Below are 16,214 nucleotides of genomic sequence, written 5' to 3' on the forward strand. Positions count from 1 at the left end.
GTGTGTTCAGAGAGAGAGAGAGAGAGAGAGAGAGAGAGAGAGACCTTACATCACATATACGGTTCTTCCACTCAGGTCTTTTGGTGTTTTTTTCCCTGTATTTTGTTCTCTTTTTGATTAAAATATGGTTTTCCAGCATCTCTCAAAGCCTTCCTTACTCTGTCTTTCCATTTGTTCATGTCGGCTCTCCTTTTTTTTCCATGCGACGCCATTTTAATGTTTAAAATGCGAACTTGGTCATGCAACAATATCCTCAAAGTGTTTCTATATAAAAGGTTCACACAAACAGCTAAAGAGTTCAGATGCAAATACCTTGCAAAGAGTTCACAATTAGCTGAGGATTGATAAGAAAGTGTATTTGACATTCTGTCCTGGGAGAGAGCCCTGAGCTCAGAATGTCCTCGAGCTTGGGGCTCCCTCCTGTTAGAAGGGCAAGAGAGGAGTTTGAGCTCAGGTAGGTCTCGAGAACTCCTTTGCTAAGAGTTTGTCTTAAGATGCTATTTTGAAGTTGTTATTTACTTATGGTTTCTGTCTTTGTACGGTGAGAGGAAACCGGGAAACTCGGGGAAAACCCATGCGTGCACAGGGGGAACTTGCAAACTCTGCACAGAAATGCTGACCGGCCTAGTGAAGGGCCGAACCAGCGGCATTTTTGCTGTGAGGCAGCAGTGCTAACCACTGGGTCGCTGTGCCATTCTATCAGGAGAGGGGGAGGAATAGGGGTGGAAAGAGGGATTCTTGATTATAAATAAACCACAGTAAGTGCCATCTGAAATTTTCCTCTAAAATTTGTGTTTTTTCAGCCTGCTATGTTTATGTTCAGTTTTTTAAAAGAATCTATCTATTATTTGAACTCTCTAAACACAACAACCTCAGAAAAATGCTAATTTTATATGAAAATTTCAGTTGGCACTTAGAGGTTTTTGCATCTAAACTCTTTAGTTAATGTCACATCTCATTTTTTATTTTTATAAATATTTGTATAAATGCTTATACGGTTGTTCAACACATGCACTCATTTAGAATTAGAAATTAGAAACAAGCCTAAATTTTGGGTTTTTGATGACTAGTCTATTTTTGAACTATAATTAGATGCCTATTAGATTTTCACTCAGAGGCCAAATTTAGCCTTGATTTAGACCTCTCTGTTTGAATCTCTAATAGATGTCTTTTAAACACAAAACGTACTTGCTGTGCATTTACTCGCCTCAGTTGGTTCTAACTATTTTAGTTTCATGTGTCTTTATAATGTCTTTAAATCAAACTATATATTTTGTTGAACGATGGCTTTTGTACGTGGCTTTGGTAACTTTGTTTCTGCTCATAGGTGAACAGAATTAAAATCCCGAAGCAGATTGATGAGTTTGTCGAGATGCACGAATCGGGCAACTTTTTCTCAAAAGCGATCTTCAGAATAAAGACAGAGCTTCATGGGGTAAGATTTACAATCCCTATCAGTAAAAAAGATCATCGTTGTTATCAATTATATAAATCACAGAATTTTTTTTATGAGACAGTAAAAATGATAGTTCACTGATTTCTGTCCTTTCAGATTTGGTTGAACTTCTTGAAGTGTTTTAATTACCCAGTGAAAGAGAGCACAGTGAAGCTTGCTATTGTGTGGCTTACACTGTCGTTTGGGTAAGACCTTCCTCTGTCTGTCTGTCTGTCTGTCTGTGTATTTCTTGGCACAACAGTAAAAGGTAATACAGTACTGTATGTATCTTGTATATGCATGTTTTGGTATGTTTTCAACAATTAAACATTTTTTTCTTATTTTTTCTTATTAAAAAAGAATTAATAAAAAATAGCTTCTCTGTCATGCGTCTATAAATAAAAGCACATTTATATGGGACCCTCTATTACTTGCTAATTAATATATTAACAATATATTTATTCTGTAAGTTAAGATGACCTAACACAAGCTAACATTATTTGACTTAAATAACGTTAACTAACATTAACAAAGATGATAAAATACAGTAATAAACGTATTACATACATAAAACATATTTACCAACATTAACTAATGGACCATAATTATAAAGTGCTACTAATTTGTTTGTTCTTCAATTGGTTCATTGACATTTATTTATTTATTTATTTGTTTATTTATTTATTTTCATTTTTTTATTTGTTTGTTCGTTCGTTCGTTCGTTCATTCGTTCGTCCGTTCGTTTATTTATTTATTTATTTATTTATTTATTTATTTATTTATTTATTTATTTATATGCCATAAAGTGCATTGATTAAACGTGTTAAATTATTCTCTGATTTGTGCTTAGAAAAGTTCAACCTTACCACTGTAATCTAGTTTGCTCCTATATACTTTAATTTATATAAAACAAAGGCATCAATATTAACTTTATTAACATATCACATTATATTGTGATATGACACAATGCAAAAACATGCATTAAAGACTTAAACTACAATTAAGCAGTCTACAGTAGTCAACATTTGAAGTTAAAACCTTTTATAAAAGATGTCCAAAAACTAATCAGCAACACCCATTCTTGTCTTCATTTTGAAAAACTTGTGACTACCTCAAATGGTGACTAAGGCTGCATTCATACTGCAGATCTTGATGGTCAGTTTTGATTTTGTGATTGTATGAGATTTTTTGGATGATTTTTTCCCTGTTTACATGTACATGGGCCATATCCAATCTGTGCAACATAGGAAACAAACGTTACAAACATCAGTGGCAAATTTTACAATATACACGTTAACTAGCATAGACACAGTACATTATGCCTCTTCTGGCATGCGCTGAATTAGCTTTTAACCTGTACACTCACTGGCCACTTTATTAGGTATACCTATCCAACTGTTTGTTAACACAAATTTCTAATCAGCCAATCACAAGGCAGCAACTTAATGCATTTAGGCATGTAGACATGATCAAGACAATCTGCTGCAGTTCAAATCGAGCATCAGAATGGGGAGAAAAGGTGATTTAAGTGACTTTAAATGTAGCACGGTTGTTGGTGCCAGACTGGCTGGTCTGTGTATTTCAGAAACTGCTGATCTACTGGGATTTTCACGCACAACCATGTCTGGGGTTTACAGAGAATGGTCTGAAAAAGAGAATTTATATAGTGAGCGGCAGTTCTGGGGGTACAAATGTCTTGTTGATGCTAGAGGTCAGAGGAGAATGGCCAGACTGGTTTAAAATGAATAAAAGGCAACAGTAACTCAAATAACCACTCGTTACAACCAAGGTATGCAAAAGAGCATGTCTGAACGCACAACATGTCCAACCTTAAAACTGATGAAAAGACCACATCAGCTAAGAACAAGAAACTGAGACTACAATTCCCACAGGCTCATGGACAATAGAAGATTGGAAAAACATTGCCTGGTCTGATGAGTCTCGATTTCTGCTGTGACATTCGGATGGTAGGGTCAGAATTTGTTGTCAATAACATGAAAGCTTGGATCCATTCTGCCTAGTATCATCGGTTCAGGCTGGTGATGTTGGTGCTATGGTGAGAGGGATATTTTCTTGGCACACTTTGGGCTCATTAGTACTAATTGAGCATTGTGTCAACACCACAGCCTACCTGAGTATTGTTGCTGACCATGTCCATCCCTTTATGACCACAGTGTAAGCGTGAATCATCTCAGACTGGTTTCTTGAACTTGACAATAAGTTCACTGTAGTCAAATGGCCTCCACAGTCAAAAGATCTCAATCTAATAGAGCACCTTTAAGATGTGGTGGAACGGGAGATTTACATCATGGATGTGCAGCCGACAAATTTGCAGCAACTGCGTGATGCTATCATGTCAATATGGACCAAAATCTCTGAGGAATTTTCCAGTACCTTGTTGAATCTATGCCACGATGGATTAAAAAAGTTCTGTTGGCAAAAGGGGGTCTAACCTGGTACTTGTAAGGTGTACCTGATAAAGTGGCCGGTGAGCATTTTAGATTCTGATGCGCTGTGAACCCTACGTGGTCATGAATGGCTGCCTGCTTCGCATGCATACCAAAGCAACGTTATTTGTGAAAATGTCCGATACCTACTGTACAGTATACACATACTGTATCATCACAGTGTCCATCCATTGATTTCTATCATCTCTACTGTGTATTTAAAGAACTTAATATTTCTGCAGGTATTACGGTTTATCTGTGTGGTTTCCTGACGTCATCAAACACCTTCAGAACGATGAATATGCCTCTAAAGGACAGCGGCATAACAACGAGCGCATTGAGGACTTCACCTTCAATTTCACCCTTGAAAACCAGATACACACTAATAGCTTATTCATCAACGACAGGTGACTTATTCCAAAGCTTAATCTTTTTATTAATGTCTGTATAAATTATCACATAAATCATTTCCTTTATTCTGTCCTCCAGGTTCATAAATATGAAATTCAAGTCTGTCACATTCATCAATTCCACCTTTCAAAGCTGCTTTTTTGAGGATGTGACATCCGTTGGATCTTTCTTTCGTAACTGCACATTTATAGAGGCTGTCTTCTACAACACTGGTAAAATCCTCATTTATTTTGGAACCCTTTCCACCACTTTGCTACGTATCTGTGTCTAATTATCACTTTCTGCTGTGCTTTAAACTTGACAGATATTGACGATTCCAAACTTAAGAACACAGATGTTATAAACAGTACATTTTACCACAACAAAACAGGCTGTCAAATGACTTTTGAGGATGATTACAGTGCATACTGGGTCTACTTTGTCAATTTCTTGGGAACACTAGCTGTTCTGCCTGGCAACATTGTTTCTGCACTGCTCATGGACAAAATTGGCCGCTTGTCTATGCTAGGTGAGACAAGTTTAATTCATTTTTTTTTTTTTAGAATTTAACAATGTTATAATTATTTAACATTTGTTCTATTTTTTATTTCTAACCATTCTCTCAAATAGTGTATTTGACATATAAAAAAAATGTCATGAGAGATGTTTTAATTAATTTATTTCATTTAATTTTATGCCTTACCATATTCTTTATAATATTTGTCATTAAAACTTTTTGTTTTTTGACTTACAAGAATGCTTAATTTAATTTATTTTATTTTTATTTATTTATTTATTTTATTTTATTTATTGTATTTTATCTATGCATTTTATTTATTTTATTTTACGTATGCATTTTATTGTCATTTTGATTGTCGTGAGAAAAGTGTTTTTTTATTTTTTGAATGCATTTAATTTATTTTATTTTATTTCATGTATGCATTTTATCATTTTATAAGTGTATTATTTTATTTATTTATTTATTTTATTTTGTTTATTTTATATATGCATTTTATTATTTTTTTTCATTTATTTATTTATTTATTTATTTATGTATTATTTTGTTTATTTTGTTTATTTTATTCCATGTATCCATTTTATTTTATTTTAAAACTTTTTATTTTTTTATTTATTTTATTAAAAAATGTTTATGTATGCATTTTATTTGTTTTATTTTATATATGCATTTATTTATTTTTTTTGTATGCATTTTATTGTCATTCTGTTTGTTGTGAAAGGAGTGTATTATTTAATTTAATCTAATTTATTTCATGTATGTATTTTATTTTATTTAATGTTTTAATTTATTTGTTTTATTTATTTATTTTTTTTATTTATTATTTTATTTTATTGTCATTCTGTTTGTCGTGAGAGAAGTATTTTGTCATTTATTGTACTTATTTGATTTTATTTGATTTTTCACCTATCCATATTCTTAAATATATTTGTCATTTAAACTTTTTGTCATGAGTGAAAAAAAGCTTTTATTTAATTTTAATAAATGTTATTGTTTTTTATTTATTTATTATTTATTGTTTATTTTTTAAATTTTTTAAATCATTTTTAATATTTCATTCCTCGCTTTACTATAACATTTGTTGTTTATAATTTTAGTCATGTGTGGAAAAAATAAAAAAGTCTTTCTATATGTATTTTGTGTGTCTTGTCAGGGTTTTCCATGATCCTGTCAGGTATCAGCTGCTTCTTCCTGTGGTTTGGCACCAGTGAGTCGATGATGATTGGGATGCTGTGCTTGTACAATGGCCTAAGCATTTCCGCTTGGAACTCCCTGGATGTTGTGACAACAGAGCTGTACCCTACAGACAGAAGGTGGGCTTATACTCATACATAATAAAATATGCTAACATGCACGCAACAAAGCTGTTTAATGGTCCCAAATCTCTAAGCCCATTAAAAGTCAATGTAACACCAACCTTTTAAGTTTTTTTTTTCTTTTCCGCCCTTCAGAGGAACCGGATTTGGCTTCTGTAATGCATTGTGCAAGCTGGCAGCGGTCATGGGGAATCTGATTTTTGGATCTTTAGTGGGCATCACCAAAGCCATCCCCATTCTTCTGGCATCCTCGGTGCTCGTCGGTGGAGGTCTGGTGGGACTTCGACTGCCTGACACCCGCTCTAATGTCCTCATGTAACCCTCGTGTAAGAGGTCTGGAGAAACTCAAAAGGCTTGACTTGAATGGTTACTTCACACCAAAATTAAAGTTCTGCCATCATTTATGCACCCTCATGTCATTCTAAAGCCAATAGAAATTTGTTTATCTTCTGAAAATGGATATATTTTGTAAGCATCCCAATTATGCTGTCTTTAAAGTTCCTTATTTGGTTTTGGAAGTCTCCTAGAATAAATTTAAACCCATTCAAGTTCAAAAAACACACTTGCTTTCTTTTATTATACATTTAAAATGACTAAATTTCTCGAATGATTCATTTGAAGATTCATTCTCTCTAAACCCTTTCCTACTAAGAGTTTGCTCTGTAGTGATTAGTCTACCACTTAAACCTTTCAGAAAAAAACTCCATTACAATAAGTGAAGTTTTACAAACTTAAGCTGTGGTCACACTGGATTTTTCTCCCCATAGACGTCCATTCATACGCACGCGAATGTGTCAGAACGGAAACCCAAGTTCGTGTGTCAAGTTCCGCAGTTCACTGCGTTGCAAAGTTCAAGCTTGGTGAACTCTGACCTATGAAATTGCATCACGTGACTGCGTAAGCCAATCAAGGATCTGAACATGACCTCTCTGGACAGACATGTAAAATATAGACCAATCGCTCGCTTTTATAAATGTCTAATTATCATGTTTAATCCCGCCCCTTTTCACAGCACCGTACGACAGAATTTCTCAATCTCAAATTGATCTATTTCTCCCCTTTTTAGATATCTAATCATTTATGTCAGATTTATTAATGTAGTGAATCATCTAAATTTTCATTGAGCAGGTGTTATATATGCGAGAAAATAAATAAAAACAGCGGAGTTGTTATAAATAATGAATAAAATAAATAATGAATAAAAAGAGTGAGGCTGTGGTCAAATAAATATATAAATGAAAAAAGTGCGACTGCTGAGAGTGCAAGCAGCTAGGGACACCGGCCCTCGCGGCCAAAAAATGGACTGACCCATCGGGAATTCTCTCGGTCCTCCCAATCAGCCAATCCGGACCTGGCGCTTTTTCAATGTAGATTGTGTCAAAGCCTCCTAAGCTCAAGAATATACTTGAAACCACATGATGATCTGCGAAAAATGTTTCTGAATGTAAAGACAAGTATTTCTTAGATTTCATTAATAATATCTTAATTTGTATCTCAGAGATGAATGCATTGTGGGTTTAAAATGACACAAGAGTGAATAACTTTCATTTTGGAGTGTAATAACTCTTTCCCTCCTGATTACGGTACACTGTGTTCTTAAGTAAAACCATTTTCTTCATCATCGCTAATTTAGATAGGTAGTTAGGATTGGTAGGATAGGTAGTTCATAACTATATAATTCCAAATTAGGCACTATCAAACAAGACATTTGTTGACAATCTTTAGACTTTTTTTTTGCAATAAAACAAGTGAAGATTTCAGAAGCCTCTAAATGATTTCTGAAATTCTCTTCTAAAATGAGCATTTTTCTGAAGCTCATGTGTAGGATTAGTAATTTCACTTTTATGGTCATGATTAGGCTCTTTTCATAAGTAAAATAACTAAATATAAGCTAAGGAAGATTGGAAAAAATGCTCATTTTAGAAGAACATTTTATACACACATAATTTTTGTATCTGACCTTCTCAAATTTTGCACCTTCATACTGTACTTCACCCTTCTTTGTTGTCGTTTTAAGGGTTTAGCAGCTCTGGAATGAACATGAGCATGCATATTAATGTCCCCTTATTAAGACTTGAGCAAAACAAGCTATTAATAAGCATCCAAACCTGCTGCAGATACGCAGTGAGCACGATCAGATCCAGCGAGATCTCAGCACATCTGCATCACAGCTGGCTGACTGAACCTGGAGAATTACTGACGAGATGAGAGACTGACACCGCTCTACTGTAAACAACTCTTCATTCAGAGCTTAGTTCCAGGAGTACATACTGAAAACACCCACAGAGATATGGTTATTGTATCATCTAAGAAACATCTGAGTAACTTAAATGGTTCTTCCTAAATTTTAAATTACTTATCCTCATGTCATTTCAATTGCCCGAGAACTGTCACAATTAAGATATTTAAAACACAAATTAAGATGTTTTGGATTAAATACAAGAGCTCTTTGATCCTCATTAGACAGCATTCATAGATCAGAAAATTCCAAAAAACATTCTCAAAACAGACCATCTTACTGTAGGGCTTCAGTGGTTCAATCGTAATATTGGAAATCTACGAGAATACTTTTGTGTGAACATGAACTTGAATGTGCCCCCTATACTGACACTGAGTGAAGAACCTGTTGAATAAAGTTGTTATTTTTGTTCTATGTGTATGGAATAAAATCGCTGTCATAAATATTTTGTGCGAAAATAAAATCTTTATCTGTAATTATAAAAACGAAAAGGAAAATGGAAAGTACTCATCATTTTACGAGGGTACAATTACAAAATCTGCGATTAGAACAGACACAGATACAACATTTTCTTTGTCTGTTTGTATTCATTCATTCATTTTCTTTTCGGCTTAGTCCCTTTATTAATCTGGGGCTGCCACAGCGGAATGAACCGCCAACTTATCCAGCATGTTTTTACGCAGCGTATGGCCTTCCAGCTGCAACCCATCTCTGGAAAACAACAATACACACTCACACTCGTACACTACGGACAATTTAGCTAACCCAATTCCCCTGTACCGCATGTCTTTGGACTGTGGGGGAAACCGGAGCACCCGGAGGAAACCCACATGAGCACAGGGAGAACATGCAAACTCCACACAGAAACGGCAACTGACCCAGCCAAGGCCCTAACCAGCGACCTGTCTGTGAAAAAACCAGCGTGGCCTGTCTGTTTGTATATAAATGATAAATTTACAATGGGTGTACTTTACGAACCGAAATACAGTTTCACCACGGAAACGATAACTTGATTACGAGTACGAATCAAAAAGCGCAAAATTACATCACCGCTGTCACAGGCATTTATAAACAAGCGAGAGCCATCGATCACAACGGTGCACTTGCTGGGCATTCGAGCTCCCACACACCGTCTCAGGGAAGATTTTTGTTATTCCCTCTTTGAGAAATGTCATTCATGAGCTGTAATAAAGGTTGAAACTTAATGAGGTCCATTTTGGCTGTGTTTCATAAACATTTTACATAATTGTCAGTAAATATTTACAGAAGTTTCTATTATAATTACACATGCGTGAATTTTATTCACGCACAAAATATTTATGACTGCAAATGTATTCCATATATGTGCACACAAAAGTATTCTCATCACTCAGTAATATTCAGATTGAACTGCTGAAGGCATATAGTCTGTCTTCTGTGTGTTTTTCTGGACTTTGAATCAAGTCATGGATGAGGGAGCTCTCAAATTTCATCCAAAAGATCTGATTTTATATTTCAGAGGAACGAAAGTCTGAGGGGTTTGGAATGGCATGAGGGTGAGTGATATTTAGGAATGATTATCAACAGAATTATCCCTTTAGTTGGGTTTTATATTTTGGGGAGGATGAAATCTATCATTTTCAACACTATTGTCACTATTATATTTTAAATCAAGCCTTTTGCATAAACTCCAACCTCTGATAAAAAGGCCAAAACTGTGCATCATGCTAAAAATACATGTATAATATTCCTGCAGCCGCATTTATGGATATCAGAAAGCCCTTTTTTGTGCTATATTTTTTTTTTTTTTTTATTGTGAGCATAAAGCCGTTTTGCTTTCATACACAACAGTCGTGTGTGTGTGTTATCTGTCTTGTTCTGCCACTTTGTGATTTTGTCAAACAGCGAATGGCCTTTTGAAACTGTGCCTCTCCTACATGAGATCATTATCGCGTTTGGGATACAGTAGCTGCTGTATTTGGTTTCAAAGAGAGTGTGTCTGCTGTGGATCTTGCCGTTTGATGAGGATCAGGCGTCTGGTGACGTCCTGGAAAGCCTCTTTTATGTTCAATGTCAGAGACTCATCTTGGCAGGACAGGTTTTTGCAGGTGCACAGGGAGTCTAAACGGTCCGCCTCAACATATGGGGTTACAATCTGTATAGAAGGGAAGAAAGATGCTTAATAACCACATAGAATATCATTCATTTATGAATTACCTTTCCATGCCTGTTTTGAGTTATTTTCTTGCTTTTAAATAATGACTTGAGTGTATATTTATTTGCAGGGTTACACACAATTCGTTCATGCTGTCCCAATACAAATTGATTAAAGGTGCAGTAGGTGATCTGCTAAATTGCTATCTGTTAGCATAATATCTTTAAAAACAGTTTCTCTCATCGTCCAAAGCTACCCCTCCTTAAATCACCAGCACTCACCTTAAAGGTGACAATAGACAACCCATTAGATCATGTCATTCGCCAGTTATAAAACTTTACAGTACTTTATAATACTACAATGCTGAATAAAAAAGTATTATATCTAGCACGATTTCAGTTGAGTAGCAAGCAAAACTTACCTATCATAATGTGCGATATTTCTTGCATGCAAGGATCACTGTCTCACTCTAACTCTTGCGCTTTGTCCTAAAGCGATTACTATATGTTTAGTGGTTGGCCGGCGGTGTGCAGGATTTACACTTATTACTATGCCATACTTACATGCTATTTTAGACCGAATATTCAGAGTAGCGGTAAACTATATATGGAGCGCATCACAGGCTATCATTGTTCAAAAATGAACCAATATGAATATAAAATCTCAGTAAACTTCAGCTCAGTAAAGCAGGAGGAAGATTTCAGTGGCTGAACAACACTTCTGTGCATATAACCCATTAGTAAAACAACACAATCTACATCAGCTTTGCGTGACTAAATTACCTGTCTAACAGAAATACTTCAGCCATAGTGTCGTCCTTCCTCCATTGTGCAAAAGTAACTCCAATATTAATTCAGGATTTTAAAGTTTTGATTCAGCGTTTGTTTTTACCGGCGCTCTCACTCAATCTCTCTGAACGGATCTGTGTGAATGGCTGTGCAGTTGTACAAATCTACATTTGTTGACAGACAGTTTGGACTACTTATCAGAATTAAGGGATTTATCGGCATGGCTAATTTTAATTGGATGAACTTGTTTTTTATTTTATGCCTTACCCAGAATATTAAAATAAATATAAACACATTTAGACCATTTACTTTTATTAAATCAGTACTATTGGAGTGTGAAGAGACTTTAAACCAGCACAACAAAAAATGTCTATAAAGGCAATCACCTACTGCACCTTCAAGTGGCTATTTTAAGTGGATTGATCATAAAAAAAAATATATATGTTTCCAAATACAATCTCCAGAATTGTGTTGTTTAAGCTCATTTTAAATAAGTAGTTTGAAAAAGAAGCAAAACTATATATATATATATATATATATATATATATTCAGTACATTATATATTATATTATTCAGTAAATATGAATTATACTACACTAAAAAAATATTTCTGCAAAACCATTGGAAACAATTTAAATTAGAATTTGAACAAACAAATAAATTTAGTAATATTTAACTTTTTTTGTTTGTTTGAACTCAGCCCAAACCAATAATGTTTTAATAATTTTTTTATTGATAAATGAATTCTGAAAAAAAATAACTTTTAAAATCTGATTTTACTAAATTACGCCACAGAACTTTTGAGAATTGTTAATAAGAATAATTGCTTATTCAGTACCCAATAAGCATATTTGTTAAAAATTCTGAAGGATGAGACAATAAAAAATAATATATTTTAATATATATATAACAAAAAGTTTGTTTTATTGTAATAATAATTAACATTACTTGTTTTATGATGTAATCAATGCAGTTAATGTAATACATGCTTTGTTAAACATACAAAATCAAATGAATACATAATTGAGAGCCTAAACATTTATGTATATTTACTAAAATTATATCTATATTTAGCAGAGGAAGATTGTTGTTATACAGCAGTCTTTTATAGCCCATAGTTCTTCATAATGAAATAAACATACTTAACCCTGAAAAGTACTTTCAAGCTGTAGTTTATGTTTAGCCATATTTAATATTTAATTTCATTTTATTTATTTATTTATTTATTTATTTATTTATTTATTTATTTATTTATTTATTTATTTATTTGCATGTATTTAGCTTTTACAATCAGTGCCAAACTCAGTCCTCTAAACAACACAGATCAACACTGTTTTGAGTGCTTTGTAGGAAAAATCAATTCAAAAGATTAGATAGATTAGATAGCACTATTGATTTGGCTTCCAGCTAACCAAAGTGGCTTAATGCTGTCTCAGTCTCGGCAAAGCTATGCAGTTTCTTGAAGGCGTTATTTATAAATGAGATTACAAATGTTCATTGCTGTACTGTCCTTCACCTAAGCCTGTCTTCATTTTCAAAGTCTTTTTATTATTATTATTATCACTTTAGTGTTAACACTGTCGAAAACGAAGCGTGTATGCTTTTGAACAAGACATACTGTAAGTGTATATATCTGTGTATGTGTGCTTATCTGTGTATATTTTGATTTGTACAAGAGGTGAACAACTTACAAGTTGAAATCTGTGTGTACACATTTGTTAAAGTCTGCGATGAATGAAGCTTCAGTGTGTGTACATTGCTAAAACTGTTTACTGGTCATCTGTCATTGCAATATTGTTCCTAAAAGCCAGCCGTCCTGAAACATCACTCAACAAAACTGCATGTATTAAACTTTTTTGGGTCTGTGTGCTCAGCTCTCCAGAGAATGTCGCACTGTTGTGTGTTTTATGGCAGAAAAATACAGAAGAATAGCTGTCATCTTTTGTGAAGGTAATAAAGATGTGTTCAAAAGTGTCTGTGTGTCTGATATTCTGTGTCTTTTTTTAAATATGAAAATATACAGTATACTAGCTGGATTAATAGGTTTTGTTGTGTAATATAGTAAATTCACATCAATTAGACTATAAGAAAACTGCGTGCATATATATATATATATATATATATATATATATATATATATATATATATATATATATATATATTTTTTTTTTTTTTTTTTTTGAATTTTTATTTCATTTTATATTTTTTAATATTTCACAAGTGATGTTTAACAAACCAAGAAATTTTTACAGTATGTTAATGTTTTTTCTTCTGGAGAAAGTCTTATTTGTTTAATTTCAGCTAGAATTTTAATAATCATTTTATTGTCAAAATTATTAGCCCCTTTAAGCTAATTTTTTCAATAGTCTATAGAACAAACCGATATACAATAACTTGCCTAATTATCCTAGCCTGCGTAGTTGACCTAATTAACCTAGTTAAGCCTTTAAATGTTTGATGAATTAATACAATTGATTAAAAAAGAACTTTTTTTTCCTAGCGTTCTAGTTGGGGTGTTAACCAACTTTATGCGTTTCTGTCTTTAACACGCTTGCTTCTGTAATTTTGACATTGCGTTCCTCTCCGGCTTTTTAAACGTTGTACAGCACTGACATCTGCTGGAGACCCTTGTAAAATGGAACCGGACACAATTCTTAATGTATTTTTTAGTTGGAGTTACTCGAAACGTTTTTGGTCCCAAGTTTCCTTATTACTTTTTGAACTGTACAATTTATTTATCAGTATAACTGATAAGTTGTATTTATGGATTGCAACTCTGGATTATTGGTAATGGGAAGAATAACAAAAAATCTTTTTTTTTTTTTTTATTAAAAAATAAGACATTTGCCGTAGGGGAGTCAAATGTCTCAGCGGGGTTTGTTGTATGGTGTTGGTGTATTTATTACATCTAAACTTTTATAGCAATAACTTCGGCATTTAAAAAATAAAAAACGGCTAAACTTTAAATATGTCTCCTTTTGGTAAGCGGAATTTAGTTACCGGTCAACGTTTTCACGATGGTCAGTCCAAATGGCACTAAATTTATTTGTTTTGGATGTGAAAGAGTCTTTAATTCTGCCAGTATTTATAAAAATATACAATATTCAAAGAGAAAGTTTACAAAGACTAGTTGTTTTTGGTTTAAAATAGAAAAAAAAAACAATTGCTTGTGTGCGTGCGTGTGATAATTCAGCATTAACAAAAGAAAATTAATTTTAATATTGTATAATACAGAATATAATATTTTTATTAAATTACATCGAACAGTATAGATTAAAGATTAGATAAAAAATACAGAGTACAAATACTGTATAAAGGGTGTTATTATTTAATAACTTGACTAATATCCTTACCATAGGCTACTGATGGTATGATAACTGCCATAACCATTCTGCAACTGTAACCCCGGGGAGTGACACACACAACTGAGGTAAGATCCACAATGCAGGTTTATTCGTCGTCAGGCAAGCAATGGTCGATACAGGTACAAACGGGTCTGAGAAGGCAGTCCAGAATCGTAATCAATAACAGGCAAAAGGTCAAAAAGCAGGCGGCAGACAAAAGATGCTAACAAGGCTAAGGTCGGTACACAGGATAACAAGACTGGGAAGCGAGTTGTAGTGTTACTTATAGTGAACAAGACTCGGCAAACTGAATGGCTGAGTGTGTGGCTTAAATAGTGTGTGCAATCAGTCTCTGACACTCCTCAGGTGGTGTGAATGTAATCAGTTTAGATGAGGAATGTGTGTCTGGGCGAAGTGCATGTATGAATATGTAGTCCATAAATGGCGGATTTGTAGTCCATGGTTATAGTTAGTGCAAACCAGCGATCTTATGGGATATGATCGCTGGTAATCGTGACAGCAAGAATATAAATAGTTGAAGTCAGAATTATTAGCCCCCCATTTTTATCCCCCCCCCCCCCATTTCTGTTTATCGAAGGGAAGATTGTTTCAGCACATTTCTAAGCATAATAGTTTTAAAAACTTATTTCCATTAACTAATTTATTTTATCTTTGCCATGACGACAGTAACTATTTTACTTGATATTTTTTAAGACACTTCTATACAGCTTAAAGTGACATTAAAAGGCTTCACTAGGTTAATAAGGTGAACTAGGCAGGTTAGGGTAATTAGGCAAGTTATTGTATAACGATGGTTTGCTCTGAAGATTATCGGAAAAAAAAACAATTAGCTTAATGGGGCAAATAATTTTGTCCCAAAAATGGGTTTTAAAAAATTAAAAACTGCTTTTATTCTTGTCGAAATAAAACAAATAAGACTTTCTCCTGAAGAAAAAATATTATTAGACATACTGTGAACATTTCATTGCTCTGTTAAAAATCATTTGGGAAATAGAAAAAAAAAATCAAAAGGGGGCTAATAATTCTGACTTCAACTGTATATATATATATATATATATATATATATATATATATATATATATATATATATATATATATATATATATATATATATATTAATTGCAGCACATGATTATTGCATGAGCGTGAGTTGAGATGGCATATTATAACTACCCCATTTTATTATTAAATACTGAACACTGACTTCATTTCTTAATTGACCACTTTTAACCCATTTGTTAACTGTTGTTCTGATCATTCATTGTGGTGTTATTATTTTACACTGTAGGAGTTTGCTAGTTAACTGTCTGAGTGTTATCCCAAAGTGGTAATTCAACAGTTTTATCATGTTTCCCCATATAAGCTCTCAGGGATAGTGTTTATTTTAACACTAGGTAGTTAAATCTTTACTGGTGTAGTATTTCAAAAGGTTCATATTTGTACCTGAAGGGTCCATAAAGACACTTTTTAGGTACATTTTGGTATTAATATGTACCTTTTAGGTACCATGTGGACTCTTTGGGCACAAATATGTATTGTTTAAAAAGGTACTGCCCCAGTGACAGCTCCCCGTACCTTTATTT

At 33.6% G+C, this 16,214-nt stretch overlaps 1 protein-coding gene across 2 annotated transcripts in view; it reads left to right on the forward strand.

The window, feature by feature from the left end:
- sv2ca (synaptic vesicle glycoprotein 2Ca) overlaps nucleotides 1-10,169 on the forward strand; it is a 94,071-nt gene extending 83,902 nt beyond the window's left edge. The window contains exons 7-13 of one of the 2 annotated variants that reach the window (XM_005165242.6): nucleotides 1,328-1,435; nucleotides 1,553-1,641; nucleotides 4,125-4,289; nucleotides 4,372-4,505; nucleotides 4,598-4,801; nucleotides 5,943-6,102; nucleotides 6,241-10,169. In XM_005165242.6, the coding sequence (XP_005165299.1) occupies nucleotides 1,328-1,435; nucleotides 1,553-1,641; nucleotides 4,125-4,289; nucleotides 4,372-4,505; nucleotides 4,598-4,801; nucleotides 5,943-6,102; nucleotides 6,241-6,424 (1,044 nt within the window). In that variant the 3' untranslated portion in view covers nucleotides 6,425-10,169. The remainder of the gene's footprint in view (nucleotides 1-1,327; nucleotides 1,436-1,552; nucleotides 1,642-4,124; nucleotides 4,290-4,371; nucleotides 4,506-4,597; nucleotides 4,802-5,942; nucleotides 6,103-6,240) is intronic. The other variant, NM_001128339.1, reaches the window with a different exon arrangement.
- Nucleotides 10,170-16,214: the final 6,045 nt, after the last annotated feature.

Source organism: Danio rerio, chromosome 5 (assembly GCF_049306965.1).
Source record: "Danio rerio strain Tuebingen ecotype United States chromosome 5, GRCz12tu, whole genome shotgun sequence".
Classification (NCBI taxonomy): Eukaryota; Metazoa; Chordata; class Actinopteri; order Cypriniformes; family Danionidae; genus Danio; species Danio rerio.